The following is a 19599-nucleotide window of genomic DNA, read 5'->3' as shown; positions in this document are numbered from 1 at the left end:
CTTTACATAGTTTCATTGCGGCGAATTTATAGTGGACGTCTTACTTTAAACAAGAAGGTACTTCTTTGCTTTGACTTGTAGAGCCCCTTTCGTTTGTTTGTTCTCTACGTCTAAAGAGTTTGATCATCCAAAGCACTTGGTATATCACGGTGTCTGACAAGTGTGACAAAACGTAATGCTTAGGTTTCATGAGCATCATTGCACGTGTTTGAAACGCATTGCGACATCTGACGAAGATGTACTAGGAAAGGACCAACAAGTCCACAAGTTACCTGATTACCTATAACCATTTTTTTTTACCTTTCCCTTAGGATGATCTACAGTTGCCTTTCATTTGTAGCACCGGCAACGTGTGGTCGTGCGTTTGTATTAAAGGACAATGATTTGTGACGGCTATGTTACCGCAGTTAAAGTTCTACGCCCATTGCAGCTGCGGCCGCCGACACAGTAGTGGTGGTAATGTTGGGGACGAGGGGCTGAATGTCGCAGCCGCCGGGTACGGTGTGTTGGAGTAGACCCATGAGGGCAGCACTGAGCATGATTGTCGCCGGCAGGGTGACAACCCACGCCAGGAAGATACCGGAGAAGAGCGGCCAGTCCACGGCCTTGCGAGTCCGCAGCCAGCCAATGCTGCAGACGGAGCCCACTTGGCAGTGAGTGGTTGAGATGGGGATGCCGAGGTTCGAGGCTAGGAGTACGGTGATGGCTGAACCCAACTCGATGCAGAAGCCACTGTAAAGGAACAGAAGCAAGACGAACTCATGAAATTCTCTATTATTCTTGAATGAAAAAAAAAAACAATAAAATATTCATTGATTTTCTTTGGAGTTTCAAGCAGTCCTGCAAAGAAACAACGATATTATTGAATCTACAGCGCTTCGAACTCGAAGTCAAAGTTCCCTAAAGTGTCAGATGAAAATTTGTTTTCTTATTACAAAAGCCATTGCACATAATATGCAAGGATTTTGTGTTACTCTTATTCTAACGATAATTATACTGCAATATAATGCTTTTGATTATCAGGCGATTACGTGAGACAGAAAGAAGCCGATAGGACACATGATATTCCAGAATTATGTCATGCTGATCTAGCAAACGTTGACTTTGTGTTTCCACTCACAAGACAATTATTATGGGACACACGGAGGCCTATTACCACCAGTCCTTTCTCAAGGGCAACGACAATTAGAGTAACACATACAATCCCTTTGATTGGGTCTGGGCTAAAATCATGTCTAACAATGAAGTGCTTCATAATTATTATTGCGAGTGAACTTTTTAAAGTACATAGATATGGTTTTCAAGGTATTTTACCAAAGCGGGACAAGTGTCTTCTGCATCGGGCTCGAAAGCAAATGACATCATGTCAATTGAATGTCTTGGATGCCCTGCTTTCACTCGTGACTGGTGTATACTTACTTAGAGGGTGTCATCGGTGTGAGGTCTTCGCCAACGGTTTTGATGACGCGACTGCCCAGGAGAAAGAGTCCGACCGAGATTCCTGCCCCACCGTAGAAGAGAATCCATACTGGCGTAACGGCATCTTGAGATACCGATCCCGTGGTGAATATGATCCACAAGCTAATCAGCGGTCCGATGGCATTACTGCATGCGAGTAAATGAGGAAAAGACAGACAGACAGACAGAAAAGCAGACAAACAGACAGACAGATAGCCGAACAGAGAAACAGAGAGACAGTTAAAGAAAAAAAATAGACATCAACGTAAAACATCAACGCACAATGAATTACAACTAAAACTGAAGTTCAAACCAGCATGACCAAGGCGTTGATTTAGTTCTATCTCTACTTCAGAATGTAGAAATTCGGTTTCTTATTGGATAACGTGGAGTTGATAAATTCCATCTGCGGTCTATATATGAAAGCGAGATAAGTGCGTCATGTGTTTCTTGATGAGATAAAAATTGTCGTTACACTACAGTTATTTTTCCCGACATATTCGTTGCATAAAGTTCAGCTTGTCCTCTTGATGAATGTGTTAAAGGGAACCAATATTTTCAGAAGTTTCTCTTATTCAAATGCTTGGCATATTATCTATTGCAAATTTGAGCCTAATCGCACAAGGAATAAGGAAGCTACAACTACAGCTACAACTTGAATAAATTAACCGTAGAGGGTGATAAGCTCACTCAGGGCGGAACTTGTGGAAAACTCTCCATTCATTTCCTACACAAAATTTCAGTATCTTAAAGTTTTCTCTGTACACATGATTTATATAAACATGGTTCAATTTTTTTTTAAAAAGAAATATGCGCTTGCAAAAATGCTTTACAACGTGCCATATTTGGATTTCAGAGAAGAATTTCCTTACCCCTTGCCTCATTTGACTCAAACTTACAGGGATTACTTCGAACATCATAGCATTGGAACAGAAATAGCTTCAAATGAAGGTATTGGTTCCGTTTAAAGCTTTTCTGAGGAATACTGAACATAGTACTATGTTGCAATGATATCTTTCGTATATAAAATTGCTTCTCCACTTTACTCAGCCAAGATGAGTCCATTTTATATTTCGACGAACTTCAATACAGGGTCGTAGTCAGAAGCTTGAGTGGGGAAGTAGTGGAATGGGTTTGTAACAGGTTACACGTTAAAGCACTCCACCTCACCTGACGTCGTTGCCGCCGTGAGAGAAAGCAGCGAAGCAGGCCGAGACCACCTGTAACGGAGCGCAGATGGCGCGAACCTCGGGGGTATCCTCGACCGATTCCCACTCCTTAGACCCCTTTTTGACCATCCACTTGGAAGCCTTACCAGAGCCGTCGTCATCGCCGCCTTCGGTTTCGTTCAGGTCGATGTTGTCGTAATCGGGAGGATTGCCTGTCCATTACCAAATTTAAAAAAAAAAGAATCGAAGGTAATACTGGCTTACAGTTTGTTGCAATGAAAACAACGTAACAGATTGTTATATAAGGCCTATACAAGATGAATCCGCAAATCATGCCTACAAACCATTTAACACTGACCTGTTGAACTTTGTTCGTTATCACCTTTAAAAAAAATGATCTTTTCGTCACTTACACTTGCTTCTGAACTCACATGACCTACAAAGCGTCACTGTCTCCTTGAGTCCACCGGTTTTCTGATGGTGTGACGTCACAGACATGTAAACAGCAGACGGAAATAATACATGTTCAAAATCTTCAACTTCGAAAGGACAGAAACGTGGCATATTTATGTTTGTGATCATAAGGCTTACAAGTTTGGGTTTTGTTTTTTTTTCAGGCTTCAAGTGTTTCACCCTTCATTTCACCAACCCAAGTGCTGGGCCCTGTTTATATGAAGAGTTAAAATTGATTATTATAGGTTATTTCAACTGTAAGTCTATTGTATGGCAGCCTGTGTGGTAAGGAAATTTAAAATCGATTTTATCTTTTGATAAAACGGCGCCCTGGTATCTTTAAAAAAGCTGCTTATGTCCTCTCATTTACCGTTGACTTGAGTGTCGGGAACCAAGATGGCGTCCGGATGGTCGGGATCGACTTTTTCTGTCTTGACATGACCGTTAGCGGCGCCCTCTGTTATTCCGTTGGCGTTACCATTAGGTTTGTCGAGGGACGCTGAGAAGATAAAGATAAAGAGATATATATTCTACAAGGACAACTGCTTCTGGGATTAATTTGATAGTGCCTTTCTTTGTTATATGCAGTCATCTAAAGGCTAATTTGGCATTCATGTCACTAAAAAAAAAAAAAAAAAAAAAAAACCTCTGCGAAAAAAAAAAAAAAAAAAAATCCGAGAGGAATATCAGGCCTACTTTTCAAAACCAACGACACCGATGTATTCGCTATCCCTTATCTGACACTACTCTCTCTCTCTCTCTCTCTCTTTCTATCTCTGCCTCTCTCTCTCTCTCTCTCTCTCTATTTCTCTTTCTCTCATTCTTTTATTTCTCTGGCATGCAAGTTTATCTTCGCCTATTATACGATCCGTTGTTTCTGACTCTTAATGATTCTCAAACATTTTCCCGCCATATAGTCTTGTTGCACGTGCGGGCAAAAATAGTGTGGCAAAGTTAGTCATGGTCATCACTTGCGAATGTCTTTCCACAGCTGGGTGTACTTACTTTCCTCAATTTCTGTTTCCTCTTGTTGCTTTTCCCCTCTTCCTTCTTCTGCGGCCTTAAGCCTCAAATCCCTGCGAATTTCTGAAAATGAAAGAAACAGATGAGAGAGGCTTGCATTATTTGTGCGTGTGACACTGTGTGTGTTAATTTGTTTGTGCGCGTGCGTGTGCGTTTGTGTGTTTCGTCTGCTATCAGAAAAAAGTAGATCAATCATTTTTTTTTTTTGGGGGGGGGTAATAGAACTGATGAAATGAACTGATAAAGTAAGACAAATTACTTTCTACTTTTCCCTTTCCGCTTAGAAACACTGTATTAAGCACATTACAAATGTAATGTAAAATGTATTATTATTATTATTATATATCATTGTAAACCGTGTGTGACGTAGATGTTCAGCAGTTCTCCATTGGTTTTGTATACCAAATTTCACCAGTTTTCCTTTTTCTTAAATATTTTGGCACAGAAAGAACTTATCCGCTGAGGATGACATGCGAAAACGCATTTTACTCCCAAGAAGAGATCTGAAAACAATTTCTCTCGTAAACAAACAAACAAACAAACAAACAAACAAATGAAATTTTGTGTTCAAGACAAAAATAATGGAGCGCTGCTCAGCATCTACGTCACGCAGAGTTGCCAATTTGCCTTTGTCTCTGAACTGCATCAGTTCATAACTGTTTTGTTTGTCTGCTACCCCCTCCGCCCCCCCCCCCAAAAAAAAAACAAACAAACAAACAAACAAACAAACGATTGACTTTTCTGAGTTTCTGTTTTTATTCAAAGCAAAATAACATTGTGACGGAAGCCCTTTAACCCGTTGAGGACGAGTCCCGAGTATACTCGGGCAGGTGTCTATGGGAAATGCGTGTTGAAGTTAAAGACTCACAGTGGGATTATAATGCACGGTCTGGCCTAATCAGCAAGTCAGCTAATTTGGATGAGTGCCAAAATTGCATAGTAGTGACCTCTTTTACAGTTAAAGGTTAACCAGGCGTACTAACCGTAGACTTTCCTCTGTGTGTATGGGACCACGAAGAAGTACCCGAAGCCAGCCATGACGAGCCCGCCACCAATGGCGATCACAAAGACGATCCACAGCTCGTCGAAGCCAAAGACTGAGAAGAGTGAAGAAAAGAAGAGCCCCATTACATTACAGGGACGGCGAAATAGCATGTGGTTATTAAAGCCGATTTCAATTTGTAAGTTGTAATAGCAAAGCGAATCTTTTTTTTTCTTTTTTTTTACGTGGGGGCGCGGTAAGGCCTTTTTTGTTTTTGTTTTGTTTTGGTTTGGTTTGGTTGTTGTTGTTGTTGTTGTTTTTTTTTTTTTTTTTTTTTTGGGGGGGGGGTTACCTGATGAAACCCGGAAGTGGTACCAGAAGTTTCGCTGGAGACCTTTTTTTTTTTTTTTTTAGTTGTTAGCTGATGAAACCCGGAAGTGGCACTAGAAATATAAACTGCCCCAACACTTTTGAAAACATGGCGCCGGTTGCGCCTTATGACCACAGCACAATTAGTACCGGAGTGCTCTTTCCACGTTTAGATCATTTACAGATGCAAAGACTCTACATTCTACGAGGCACGTTATGGCGTAAGTTCATATTGGATAATATATTGTGGTTAAAAAGAAAGTTGGTATTGTACGGTAGTGGTGAGAACAAAGTTGTCTAATATGGAACGGATTGTAAATGTGCCTCTTTGTGAGTGCATTCCGTCCCATTTGATTACTGAGTTATTACCACTAGCTTATTAGCGTGACGAAAGAAAATTTTGAATAAAAGCAGCAACACAAAAAAGATAACGAAAATACCGATGAATAATCATAAAGATCATCATCATAGATCATGATTTAACATGGAAACAGGGAGATTAATCAAAAGCATGTCTTGTACAAGCATTTATCCCTTTGGTCTTCGCAGATCATGGATTCATTAAAGAGATTTATGATAATTATATCAGTGGCTAGAAAGAATGAGGAATTAGGGAGACAAAATAATAAGAACATCACGTCATGTGCGTCGCTAAGCTTTAGTAGCTGCAGTATTTGTGAGCCTTAGAACAGTGCAATTCCTACACAAGGTGCTGCCTGCTGGTTGTCATGGAGACAATCTATATTAGGCTGCACTGCAAAATCCGTCCGCGCGTGTGTGCATGTATGCGTGTGTTTGTGTGTGAAATATGATTTTGAAGGCAATGAGATGTTGCACCGCCGTCATTGTGGTTAAAGATGTCTCGGTAGATGCTGTGGCACCATTGTGAGTTGAATTTCAGGTAATAATTTGAGAAGAAATGAATATTTGATAGACAGGCAGAAACTTACGTAGCGATGATCCGAAGAAGATTGAGAAGAAGTTGACGAAGATGACAGCGAAATACCAAAACGGTGTTGTGTACACTCCAATCTTCATCGGGTCTTCCTGTTTTGGCAGTGACAACACATAAACTGCCTTATCAATTTATATCAGGTGGTTTTACTGAATGTCAAGCTGACCAATTTTGTCACCATACATCATTTGAAAACTTGAAATTGTGTAACGCTTACAAAAGAACATGCGTAGTTTGTTACAATAAGCTCAAACTATACATGAAGACATTTTGGCGGCACCATGAGCTGGGACCATTTCGACATTACGCCTCGTCAATGAAACCATCATGTTTTTCTTCCGATGTGACAAAAGAGGCGCAGGACATGTAAGGTGATAATACACAAAGTCTATCAACGCCAGGGCTATATTTAAATGTTAGTCTCCCTTTGTAAGTTACTTTATGTGCGTTTGTTTTTTTCATCAGGTGAATGTTATTTCGAGCAATGAGCATTTTTACATTAGTCACCAAACTGCTGCCATTTAGCTTTAGTTTAGTTTATTTATTTTGACGACAGAAACTTACCGGCTTCAAAACAGTGTAGTTCAAAACACCATAGATACACGAAGAGATTAAGCCAGATAAAATTGGGGACCCAAACCAGGAAATCACTGGAAGGAAAACGTAAGGAGAAAAAGACATCCATCCATAAAAATGACGAAAAATTTGACGAATTAACGAAATAATTCATGTCTGGGAAAAATTTTGCAATTACAACTTTTGTATGTGTGTTGAAGACGCTTTCTTTTTCTTTTTTTTTTGGGGGGGGGGAGGGGGGTTAACGCATTCAAATCCCTGATGAAATATGCTTAAATTATCGTATCAATATCAAAACAACCGACACAAGTTTGCATTCTCATGTTAATGTGATGTACGAGTAATTAATGTATCTTTTATTTAGTTATATTACATGTTTTATCTGGAATTATTATCAAGTAAATTATACATTCATCTGAAATCACTTGCTTCGGTTTAATGTATGATGCACACGTTGAAGATTCTACTTGGTCCATGATATTATATCATATAATTATTTATATATATATTATATAATTATGTATTACATATGTCATATATAAACATCCATGCCAGCGGGCTTCGGAAAAAATTAATGATAACTTTGCCCGATTTCTGTGATTTCCGCGCTCTTTCCGAAATTTTAAGACACCACCAAAGATAGGAAACTACAACATGACACTTTGAGAGTAAGACATTAAACTGTTTTAAACGATAAGTTGAGATCCTGACACTTTTTTCTTTGTAGTTTTCATTCTGATGCAAACACACACACACACACACACACATACACACACACGCGCGCGCACACACACACGCACACGCACATACACATGAACACACATAGGTCTCATTAGCCCATTGCAAAACTTATTTAGAACAGTCACAAGCAGTAAATCGTAATTTGTCTCAGATCCAGAATTCAGTGTGTTGTTGTTCATAGGGAAATATGGGAATTTCATCACCTGAAGCAGATAAGAATGCTCATTATCTCATGACAAAAAAAAAAGGAAGAAGAAGACAACTATGTTCTCTGATACTGGCCCCAACGCTCGCAGCAACCATCATGAGGCAAACCTTGTTCAGCATGTGACAGACATGAGGGTGTTCTTATCAGCTATCACCGAGTTAGAAATGCCCGTTCTCCAAAGTTCCCTGTAGGTCAAGTGTCTACGACTTGTAGAGCTATCGTCCGAGGCGTATTTGCTCTTGCCTAACGCAATCATAGAGATAATGACTTCGTATACAGACACGCCGTTTGAGATGAAGAGCCACTACACCATGTACAATGATAGATCTAGAACAAATAAGTGTATAGTGGGTCGTATTCAGTTCATCTATATCGCTCAAAGATTGCTCTCGGACACTAGCCAAGTTCAATCGTTGACGGATACTTATAGTCACTCTCAATCTGCCTGGAAACAAAGTCACCGTCTCTCCGTCATTCGTATGATTTTTTTTTTTCCGTATTAAAGGGTATGTACAGTTCTGGTCGAGGTGAGGATTTAGCTTTTAACGTTTTGCGAGATATTCAGAAACCACTCTATGAGATATCAAAGAGCATGCAGTTCTAAGGGGTATCAAAAGTTATATCGATGAAAATCGGTTTTGAAATGGCTGAGATATCCAAAAGCAAGGTGAAACAAAGAGATCCTAATAAAGTTGTGGCATGCCGCCTTTTATTATTAGCACTTTTTTTGGATATCTCAGCCATTTGAAAACCAATTTTCATCAAATAAACGTTGAATCCTTCTTAAAATTAGATGCTCTTTCATATTTCTTATTTCATAAGAGGCTTTTCATTATCTCTCTTAGGATTGTTCAAAACATGAATCCCCACCTCAACCAGTACTGTACAGTCCCTTTAAAGTTTCAAGTAGTCTCTAATCTCATGTGAACCTCACACTGTCAGCAATTCATAAAACTGTGAAAAAGTATTCTTTTTATGGAAAACGTGAACCTCACACTGTCAGCAATTCATAAAACTGTGAAAAAGTATTCTTTTTATGGAAAATGGAACCGATGACATATCAAAACACATAATTATTATCAAAAAGAAAGAAAAAGCACAATGGACAACTGAAATACTTATAAAACTTTAATGCATTTTGGTCTGGTCGATTTTGAATCTTTAATCTTTGAAACTATGGATTACCAGACTTTGGTCTATTGTAAATGTCGGACTCAGTCCTTCCAACTAAATCTCGCCGCATTTAACTTACCACACATCACATTCATCCGCTAACGTACCATAAAACGCGCGTTTGCGATATTATGTGGTGATGGATCAGGAACATCTTTAACACCTTTTAACTATTCTCGTGCACGAACATAATATTTAATTTCCACTCTTACAGAAATATACGCGAATACATATCGTCCTATCTCTCCTACCCTCCCCCACCTCACGTGCACACACAAACAAACACACACACACACACACACACACACACACACACATACGCACACAAATGTGCACACCATTAATACCAAATAATAGTATGCATCTTTGATATTACCGAATATGCAATGCAGGGCATTACATCATACACGCGCACTCACACACACACACACACACACACAATCACACACAATCACATAAGTAAAAGAATGATAAAGAAAAGAAAAAGTACTTACCAATTGTAACGACAACCTCCCATGCCACTCCTTCGCCGCCAAAAATGACCATGTGAAATCCAAGAGATGCGCCTACAATGCTATGTGTAGCAGACACGGGTACGGAGAGGGCCGTGGCGGTAAAAAGCCAAATGCAGGATCCTGGCCAGCCCAACGTGAAACAGAAACAAAGAATGTATCGGAATGTGATAGGCCTACTTTCAATCAGCCTTTTTGCCCTCTTTGAGAAACAACAACAACAAGAAAGGTGGGCGAGTGACATTCGCAAAGATACTTCTTAAAGACAATTGTTACAGACAGTTCAAAAATAACTGCAGCGAAGATGGCCTACTGATGATTTCGTAACATGATTTACACACGAAAAGATTTGTGGTGTACAACTTATACCTATACTTTGACAAACAATAACTTTTTTTTAATTCAACTAGTATGGTTTTCTTGCGGCAGCACACATATCAAGTCTTTCTCTAACCCTAACCCTAACCCTAGCCAACTCACGCTCACCATCCCAGCATTCGTTTTCTCACGCCTCACTTTCTCTCACGCCTCTGGCAAAAAAAAAAAAAAAAAAAAAATGAAGACAAGAAGGGGGAGAGAGATATGACAATACACGATGCGTACTTGGCCGTGTACGAGCACCGCCGGCGCCGGCCCAGGCTAGGTTTAGCTAGCTCACCAAAGAAAGTTAACAGCGGATATGCTGCTCTGCTTGTGTTCATGCCAACGCTGCGGCTCAGCGCTGCCTCTGCGCACACTGCTCGTGTGTACGCGCTTCCTTGCGGGCTGCGCGCTCACTTTCGGTAGTGCTCACTACGGCACTGACTTTAGGAAATCAGTAGTCAGCTCCCAGCAGGTATCTCGCCGTGACGTTACTGAGGTATAGGCCCCCTACAAAGAAATGATATAGAGGTGTGGGAGTGCATGGACAGGAAATAAACGTGGTACAAGGGTTAATGAAAGTTGCTCTATTTAGATTCGCTGATGGTGCGTGCAGTGACTCGACTGTCGGGACCAACAAACAATTTCTTCCAAACTCGTTCTTTAACAGTCGTCATCAATTTGGAAAAGAGAAGAACTTTTACAAACCTACGGTCAAACTATAACAATCACAGCAAATGGCAACAAAGAATCTTTTAGAAAGAAAAGTCCCATGAGAAGAGATCCGAGATAGGTGACAAAAATGTTCAACAGTTATATGAGATGGATATAGAGAAGCGATATGTGAATATTTATTGAAATGATAATAATGCGAATTAGTATAAGTAGTAATGATACAGATGATAATGATAACAGCATTAAAAAGTAAACTATATTTCTATACCACACATCTCAACAGACATCGGTTCCTATTTACACGCTTTGTAAGGAGAGCAAGAAAAATGAGGAAGAGAAATGGACAGAAGAGACACTGTGCTTATCATCTATATTCCTGCCTATAATGTTTGATCGATACTATATCAATTTGACTTTATTCATCGGTTCCTGTATTATCATTGTATATGTACATACATACATTGTTCGTGCCATACCTTTACATAAACATGAGTTGTTAACAAAAATATTCTCTTCATTGCCTTTACACAATGTACAGCAAAACGTATCAGCAATACAGCAATGAATAATACAGTGGGCTACAGCATAAGCGTAGCTTGAATAGTATTGCGTGCAGCCCCCGTACATGATACACTTCGGAAAGAAAATAGGAGGGAGAGATGACTTGCGTAGAGATAGGATAGTAGGAGAAAGGTCTTGCTTTCAGTTTTCATGCTTTTGTTCATTGTACCTATTTCCCCCACTTTTACTCCTATTCTACCATTCCATTTTCTCCACATTCTTTGCACTGTACATTATACAATCCTAAATTTCATTTCCTGTTGTGCAATACTTACCTATTCCATGATGAAAGCTTAGGTCCGGCTTGTATCTTTTAAGATTTGGGCTGTTTTTCATTTTCATACTTATTATAATATTGAAAGTTTTAAGTACATTGATTTTAGTTGTGAACTCTGTGAGTGCGATGGTAAAAACAACCGTGTCAGCCTTCGAGCTGCTGGATTGGTATTATATATTAATTTTGAACAATGACCCATAATTATTGCTACTATTAATTCAATTTTTGAAAAATACAGTTACAGTCAATATTCAAATAATATTGACGATTTTTTTTAATATCACTGATAACATCTCTCACAAAGCAAATAACGGAGTCTACCAACGTGAGCTCGAGACTACGCAAAAAAAAAAGGTCCACCAGTTCAATACTAGGCAAATAAGGTCCATGAGTTTGACAGTACGCAAATAAGGCTCACGCTCCGACATTTGATAGGCAAATAAGGCTCACGCTCCGACATTTGATAGGCAAACACAACCCACGCATCCAACACGAGACAAAATAGGCCCACAAGACCGACACTGTGTACAATATGTACATCAAACCCCGCGATGTAATGTCTGTCTCTGGGGCTACTTTTCCAGTGTCGGACTCGTGGGCCTTGTTTGATTAGTGTCGGACTCATTGGCCTCATGTCGAGCTGGTGGACCGTATAGCCTATTTTATTTGGTATCGAGCTCCTGGGCCTCGTTCACTTTAATAGTGTCGAGATCTTAGGCTGTATGACTCGTGACGTGCACCCCAAATAAAGTCTGTGCGAAGATATGCACATTCATTAGAGCAGTGAGAGTTGAAGAGTAATAAAGAAAGACGAGAAAGCGGGATATCAGCAAGGAAGCAGGTCTAAACAAATCACGACATGCCAATATTTTCATGTGTAAATACCTTACTACGCATTCTAAGTGTGGAAAATGGGTTTTTAGAGGATTTTTTACGTTGGCCATTGCCTCGTTCATAACATCGGATACTCTATTCCAAAGCTTGTGTGCGCCAACTTGGAAGGTATACACAATTAATACATCAAGAGTGTGTTTAGGGGAAGAACTCTTTACCTGCCAGGGCACAGAGATTTCCCACCATTAGCAGTTCCTCTCGTCCGTAGTAAAGATCGGGATTAAACAGACCTTTCCGTATAGTGTCCGATACCCGGTAGCCAAGCAGTATGGCGCCGCCGGTCTCGAAAATGGCGGCAACGATGCAGGCTTTGTACAAGGTGAGCACCTTGGCGCCAACGGACGTACCGAACGAGTTGGCGACATCGTTGGCTCCCAGGCCCATGGCCAAGATAAAGGAGATAATGAAAGCGAGTACCACGATCCACATGACCGTGGAGTCGCCTGCGTAGTAGTTTGACATGGTTGGTCTGTATATCGACATAATTCAAAGAAGGATATATTTAGGAGAGTGAGTATTATGCATACATCAATACATGAAAATTATGTTTGAGACGCCCTTAAAGCTTGATAACATCTACTTATTCATGTTCATCTAACCACTCATAAAATGAGGATAACAGTACATTGAGATTAATTAACATTTCGTTTTCATTATCATTTAAAGGTAACTGTATGAACCACACAACCATGGATGCTGTTTCATTACATAAGTTTGTTAATGAAAACATGCAGGGGGAAAAAACTCAAAATGGCGTGGGATTCAAATGATAGAAATTGCTAAATTGAGTTGATGAGCTGATTTAGCTTTATTGCAAATTTATGATAAAATGTTATGTCGAATAAGGAACATATGATTGGTATCTTTTTGGATCTGAGCAAGGCGTTTGATACGCTAAACCATGCGATTTTAATTTCTAAATTCCGTGATGGTAAGGTATACATGGTAATGCGCTGTCATAGTTTCAAATTATCTTTCAAATAGGACACAATATGTATCATTTAATGACAAAGAATCGTGCTTTCTCCCAATTAGTAGCAGAGTTCCACAGGGCTCAAAGGATCTTATGCGTCACCTTTATTATCATTCATTTCATTTGCTGATGATACGAATATATTTTATTCACACAATAAGTTGGAAACATTAGTTAATACAGTTAGTTTGGAATTACTGAAAGTTTCTGAATGGTTCAGGTGTAATAAATTATCTGTGAATGTAGATAAAACTCACTTTGTACACTTTAAACGTTGTAATGCTGGGTCGGTTACTATTCCTTTAAACATTAAGACTGATGATTTATTTATTTATTCAACGGAAACAACATTCCAAATTTCTTGGTGTAGTTATTGACGAAAATTTAAGCTGTAATGCTCATATACGTTATATTTTAAGTTCATATCTAGAAGTGTCGGAATTATCTCTAAACTGAAATTTATTTTACCTTTAAGCATTGTGATTTTTTATATATAATACCATGGTGTTACCATATATTTTCTTTTGTAATATTTTTTTAGGCTGATTGTAGTAAAGCTAAAATTAATCCTATTTTATTACTACAAAAAAGAGCAAAAAAGAGCATTTGTACAGGATCATCTTATTTTGCCGATACGGACCCATTGTGTTACAAGTTGAAAACACTAAAAGTGGCTGATATTAATGCTCTTCAAGTCGCAGTTTTTATGTTTAAGTATATTAATAAACAACTTCCTTCATCTTTTGATATTTTTTCTTGCTTTTAATAACAGTATTCATTCATATCCAACTCGTAATGCCAGAAATCTTACGGATCCAAAATTGTTAGTAGCACATAAATACGACATCATGGGCCTGATTTGTGGAATAGTCTTCCTAATTGTATTCGAATATCTTCTAGTCAATTCTCAGTCGAGGCAAATATGAAACGACATTTATTATCGTTGTGTAATGCAGGTGATCGTTGATTCTTTTTGTTACTCCATGACGATTAACCAAGTTTGACAGTCTCCTATTTTTCTCTATTGGATTTTTTTGTTTGTTTTTTGTTTTGTTTTGTTTTTTTGACGCGTTATATCACATTGATTTGAAATTTATTCATAAATTAGTCCTGGATTGTTATCCGCAACCTTCTGAAGGGTCTTATATCTAATAGAACACATTGTGCGGACACAGTTATAATTGTTACGATATACTTTATTCTTTCCACCACAATGATTCGCAATACGCACACATAAAGATCAAAGTATATCATTTTTTATATGAAAAGTTATCTACACTGATTCTTTTTTTCTATCAAATAGCATTAACAATGACAAAACAACAAATCTGCACATAATGCACTTGCACCCGAACTCACCATTGCATTGATACATTTTGTAGCTACCCGGCCTATTTTTGGTTACACAATTTGATATGTATTGAATGATTTGTAAAGAAATGTAAGCCATATGCTTTTCCTGAGGCCGCCATCAAACTCAAGCTTTAGCTTAAGATGTCGGTCTCCTGCATTTTGTATGTATTAACTCGATTTTCCTTTTTTTTTTTTGTATGATTATAATTCACCTATACAATATTTCATTATTGGTACATTATGACTGTATTTCTATTCATCCTGTGTTGGATATAATATGTTATAGTATTTGAAAATTGTTTGTAATGTTTTATATACTTTGTGAAAAATGCAGAAATAAATCAAATCAAATCGAATCAATTATACTTTTCAGACTTAATGAACAAAGACCATGACGGTGTCTGTATAACCTACAAAGAATGCACCCAGTGTGATACAGGACCATATGACGACAGAAAAAAAAAATGATTCAAAAGTGAGTCAACAAAACAGCATGACTGACGAACAACATTGGTCTACTTTAAATTAGTTGATGTTCGTCTTACTCGAATGTTTCCGCAAACACAGTGCAGCTTTTCATTAGAATATTGAGGTTGCACAATCATTATGATAGATTCCATCTGGTTAAAGCGCAGACTAAAAGTTATGTAGTTATTTTAATCACAAAGTAGTCACCTGCAATGACCATTGTGAACGTCACTCGAATTTACTACTCTTGAAGACGACAATGCAATGGACGAAAACATGCCTGCCTGTTGCTCTGTCACACATACACAGACAAACAAGGTGGCATTATCACATTGGAAGGTATTCTACTCGATGCGATGAAAGAATGATATCCTGACGAAATACTTGACAGCAGTTACGTGTAGTTTATATCAAATATAGATCGCTAATAGTGGGGGCGCTGTGGCATAGTGGATAAGACTCCCGACTCCCGATCGGAGGACCCGAGTTCGAATCCCGCCCAGTGCTTACGTCCATGGACAAGATGATTTTACCCATACACTGTGTCCCTCTCGACCCAGGTGTATAAATAGGTACCTGGCAATGCTAGGGTAATAATAATAACAGGGTCCTCTGGTAGAGAAGTGGCAACACTGAAGAGGCTACCCTGGGTAGATAAGGCCTTATTATTATTATTATTATTATTATTATTATTATTATTATTATTATTATTATCATTATTATGAGCCTAGCTTCAAGATGACTTTTTCTCGTAACTAGGATAGAGACTGACTAATATCTTGAGAATGATCACACATAAATTGATCTTGACTTGATGTGTTCCTGGAGAGCTGCTTTCAGGGTCTTCCAGATTCAACCTCCACCAGCAGCAAAAACGAGAAGAATAACTTTCAATGGGATTGCAGCCTCCATGTACCTTGCAGATGGGATTACATTTTTTTTTTCCTGTTTGGAGATCTGTATGAGTTTATAGTGGCAGTACATTGGTATAATCGCATTCGCTAAAACACAATACATGAACAAAATAGTACAAGAGCAGGAAAGAACGTGTGAAACTCACCGTTGGGAGTGTATTCCAAGCTGAAAAGGATAACTCAGGAGGGTTTCACGCGTTTGAATTGTTCGCGTAGGGTTCGCGCTTTTGGCGCCGCTCGCGGTGGATGTTCCGGTGTGGGGAGAATATGAGAATCTAATGTGGGCAAATCGTGATGTCTTGTTCTTTAAATACGTCTTATCTTGTTAGACAAACTTAAGATACCGTCCTGCATGGACTAGAGAATGCACATAAGGGAGCCAATTTGGAACGTTCCATTGTCATAATGGGGTGAGCCAGCTTCACACTGGAATTTAAGTCAGTAGGACTCTGTAAACTTTAATGCATGATGTCGAGTGATGCCGACATTGTTAATGATATCTGACGTACAGAAAACATATTGAAATGGTTTTAATACTTATTTTCAGATAAAGCTCCAAAATATACATAAAATCTGCCAAATAAACACGACACATAATGCACATGACAATTGTAAAAATTCATGAAATTGCGTCTGTATCTGGCTGATTGACATTCAACTCTATTCAAATTAATTCATTGGGAATTTTCTGCATTGAATATATATTACAAATGAAATACAGTAATTTCTTTTTATTTTCAAGACAATAAAACATACAGCTTGTACATCCGAACATAATTCAGATATGCGCGTGTACAGATTGAACAAAAGAATAAGAGAACACGTCAACTGGGAACCACTCGGGATATAGTGAATCAAATGATCTGACTAAATTATGGCGCATGTATATTTGGGAGTGTGAATGTAGAAGACTGTCGTCAAATAAGCATATAGCTTGAAGATACGAGAGCCTTAAAAGAGAGGGAAAACAGAAAATGGGCAAATCATACATTATCTATACTTATCGAAAACAAAAGAAAAGAAAAAAACAGAGTCGTTGTGGCATCACACTGCGACAACAAAAATTGTATAGACACTATGTGTACAGAGAATGACATGAGTGAGGTGAGTGCTGGTGCAAGCGAATGAGCGGTACTATATAGGTGTCTTTTCAAGATAACAAAGCTTAAGTATGTTTATTGAATAGTTTGATGTAAGGAGACTGAAGTTTATCTATTTCCAGCTATTTCCAGCTTTTAAATACAGATTTGATGTAATGTTCAATGCTAAAGACAAAGACAACTCATGTACACCATTCATCATACTCTTTTTCAAGCCCCCCCCCCCCCCCCCATGCAAAAATAGAAAATGGCAGAAACAAGCCTGCATGAAATGGAATATTTTGAACAATGTAACTTTCAAACAAAATTGTCCTAATCTTAGATTTGAATACTCTTTACTTTAATGAGAGACGCTGGATTCCATGCACTGGGTGTGGCCGAAAAGTGCATCAGATATTGCCACACCCAATTATTACCCCTTTGTGTGTTTGGAGTGCCGATTGACTAAGTAAACCCTATATTTAGCATTGTACACCCAGTGCTTGGCACAGAAAGGGACTTCAACTGCATGTTATGCCTGAATACCAATACAATACTAGAAGTCGCCTCATGATTTCTGACTCTAGCGAGAACTTGCGGTTAATGTGGTGCAGATTTCCTTAAATATTTCAGGTCTTTCATTTAATAGTTAACACATTTCAGCAAATTCAGTTTGAAAGCGATGTTCGCTGCAAGTTGAGAAGTATGGACATTCAGTAGATTCCTGCAGCCGTCATACAACATTGTTCCAGACTTAGGAAAGAAGAGAGGCGGAGAGCAGCAAAGGGGGCAGCGTGATGTCAAAAGACATATGAACCCAAAGACGAGAAGTATGATATATGTAAAAACGAAAGCTGCATTTCTGGAGAAAGGCCAGGTCTCCTTTCAATTAAAATAAGTTCTGAATACACATTGCAGGGTAGACACTAGCGATGGCTCGGTTGCCCGGTGGCCTGGTATCATTTTTTTTTTAGATTATCTTTTGGGGGACCGATTGGACAACTAATATTCAAAATAAATTGTTTATAAAAGATCTTTCTGTTTACATGATTTATGGGCAATATTTGTTTATTTCCCCTTGGTCTACCAAATTTTCAAGTTTTAAGATTTTAGTACGTATCGTAACTCTGCACTAGCTTTTTTTTTCCTTGTGGCCTGTTTTGGCCGCCAACATCTTATTATTTGAAATATTGGTTGCCTGAAAATACAAAAAGAAACAGAATACGGATCTTCTTTCTCTAGTTTGTGTGTATAGGCCTATATTACAAGTAGACATGTATGTTGTATCCTCCTGCATCTATATTCTTAATCTGATTCGTCTCTTTGTATTTCATTTTTAATCACGGATATAGGTACCGGCCTCATATACGCTTCAAGAAGTCAGTGGATCATCAACATATTGTATACCACTCTACCAGCATAATCACCAGGATGACTAAGATATTCATTGATGATTATGTGATATCGATTTTTAATAATGAGTATGAGGAATACAAGTAACATGAACCTGTGTAACCTCAATGTTAGAAGCAGACAGTTTATCCTGCACCCGTGACTTTTCATGGTCAGAATTCTGGATGAGAGGGTGTTAAATACAACATTTCTAACATCCCTTTCTTTGAATTTGTGCGATGTTTTTGAACATTTTGCAAAATTTATTGTTAAACTCTGATAAAAATTCTGTTCAAGTCTCTCAGCAGAGATGGTGAACTCAACGTTCAGCTTATAGAGGAGCGATACATGATAAGGCTTCTAGGTTCGTCATGGCCATGTTGTAATCTGTTTTCCGGTCCCCGTCATGCCAAGGTCTATTACCAAATAATAGTTTTTCTAGGATCTAGACTTCAAAATTTTATTTGCTAAAATAGTGAAATGTTTGGAGACATTTCACCACAAACCTACAATATTCACGTCATCAGAAATCTTTCAAGGGTTTATTCAGACTCGAATTATTTTGCACTTAGATACCTCAGTATCGATTTCACTTGTTCAAAATTTTACTTCATTCTATTCTTCAAACACAAAGTGTCAAACATTATTTAGTCATGATAAGCCAATGTGAGGTAATTGATTTTTGATTTTTTTTTTTGAACGCCATGAGTAAGATTAAATCGGTTGAGATAGGGCTTCAGGTTTCCAATATTTTTGATGATTTTTTTTCTATAATGAGAAACATCTTATGAAATATAGAAGAGCATGTAATTCTAAGGAATACAAAGTTTATTTGATACAATTGGTTTTGAAATGGTTTAGATATCTAAAACAAATAATGCTTATAAAAGTGAGACCCATCTTTTATTAGGATCGCTTTGTTTTACTCTGCCAAATGCCAAATAAATAACATGATAATGATAGTAAATGAAACAATAAATAATGATAGAAATAAAAAAAATATGATAAAACAACCAATCATATGGTATGACAGT

General features: G+C 38.2%; 1 protein-coding gene across 1 annotated transcript; it reads right to left on the bottom strand.

Annotated features, from left to right (window-relative positions):
- Positions 1 to 243: 243 nt before the first annotated feature.
- On the bottom strand, positions 244 to 12848 carry LOC140239676 (sodium-dependent phosphate transporter 1-like). The gene is made up of 10 exons (XM_072319504.1): positions 12545 to 12848; positions 9602 to 9742; positions 6974 to 7059; positions 6405 to 6501; positions 5087 to 5200; positions 4086 to 4166; positions 3451 to 3579; positions 2629 to 2839; positions 1420 to 1605; positions 244 to 732 (listed from the first exon to the last, which is right to left on the bottom strand). The coding sequence occupies exons 1-10, from the start codon at positions 12846 to 12848 to the stop codon at positions 408 to 410; spliced, it is 1674 nt and encodes a 557-aa protein (XP_072175605.1). The 3' UTR covers positions 244 to 407.
- Between the last annotated feature and the right edge of the window lie 6751 nt (positions 12849 to 19599).

This window comes from Diadema setosum, chromosome 16 (genome assembly GCF_964275005.1).
Source record: "Diadema setosum chromosome 16, eeDiaSeto1, whole genome shotgun sequence".
In the NCBI taxonomy this organism is placed as follows: domain Eukaryota; kingdom Metazoa; phylum Echinodermata; class Echinoidea; order Diadematoida; family Diadematidae; genus Diadema; species Diadema setosum.
This window is presented reverse-complemented; position numbering and strand designations above follow the sequence as displayed.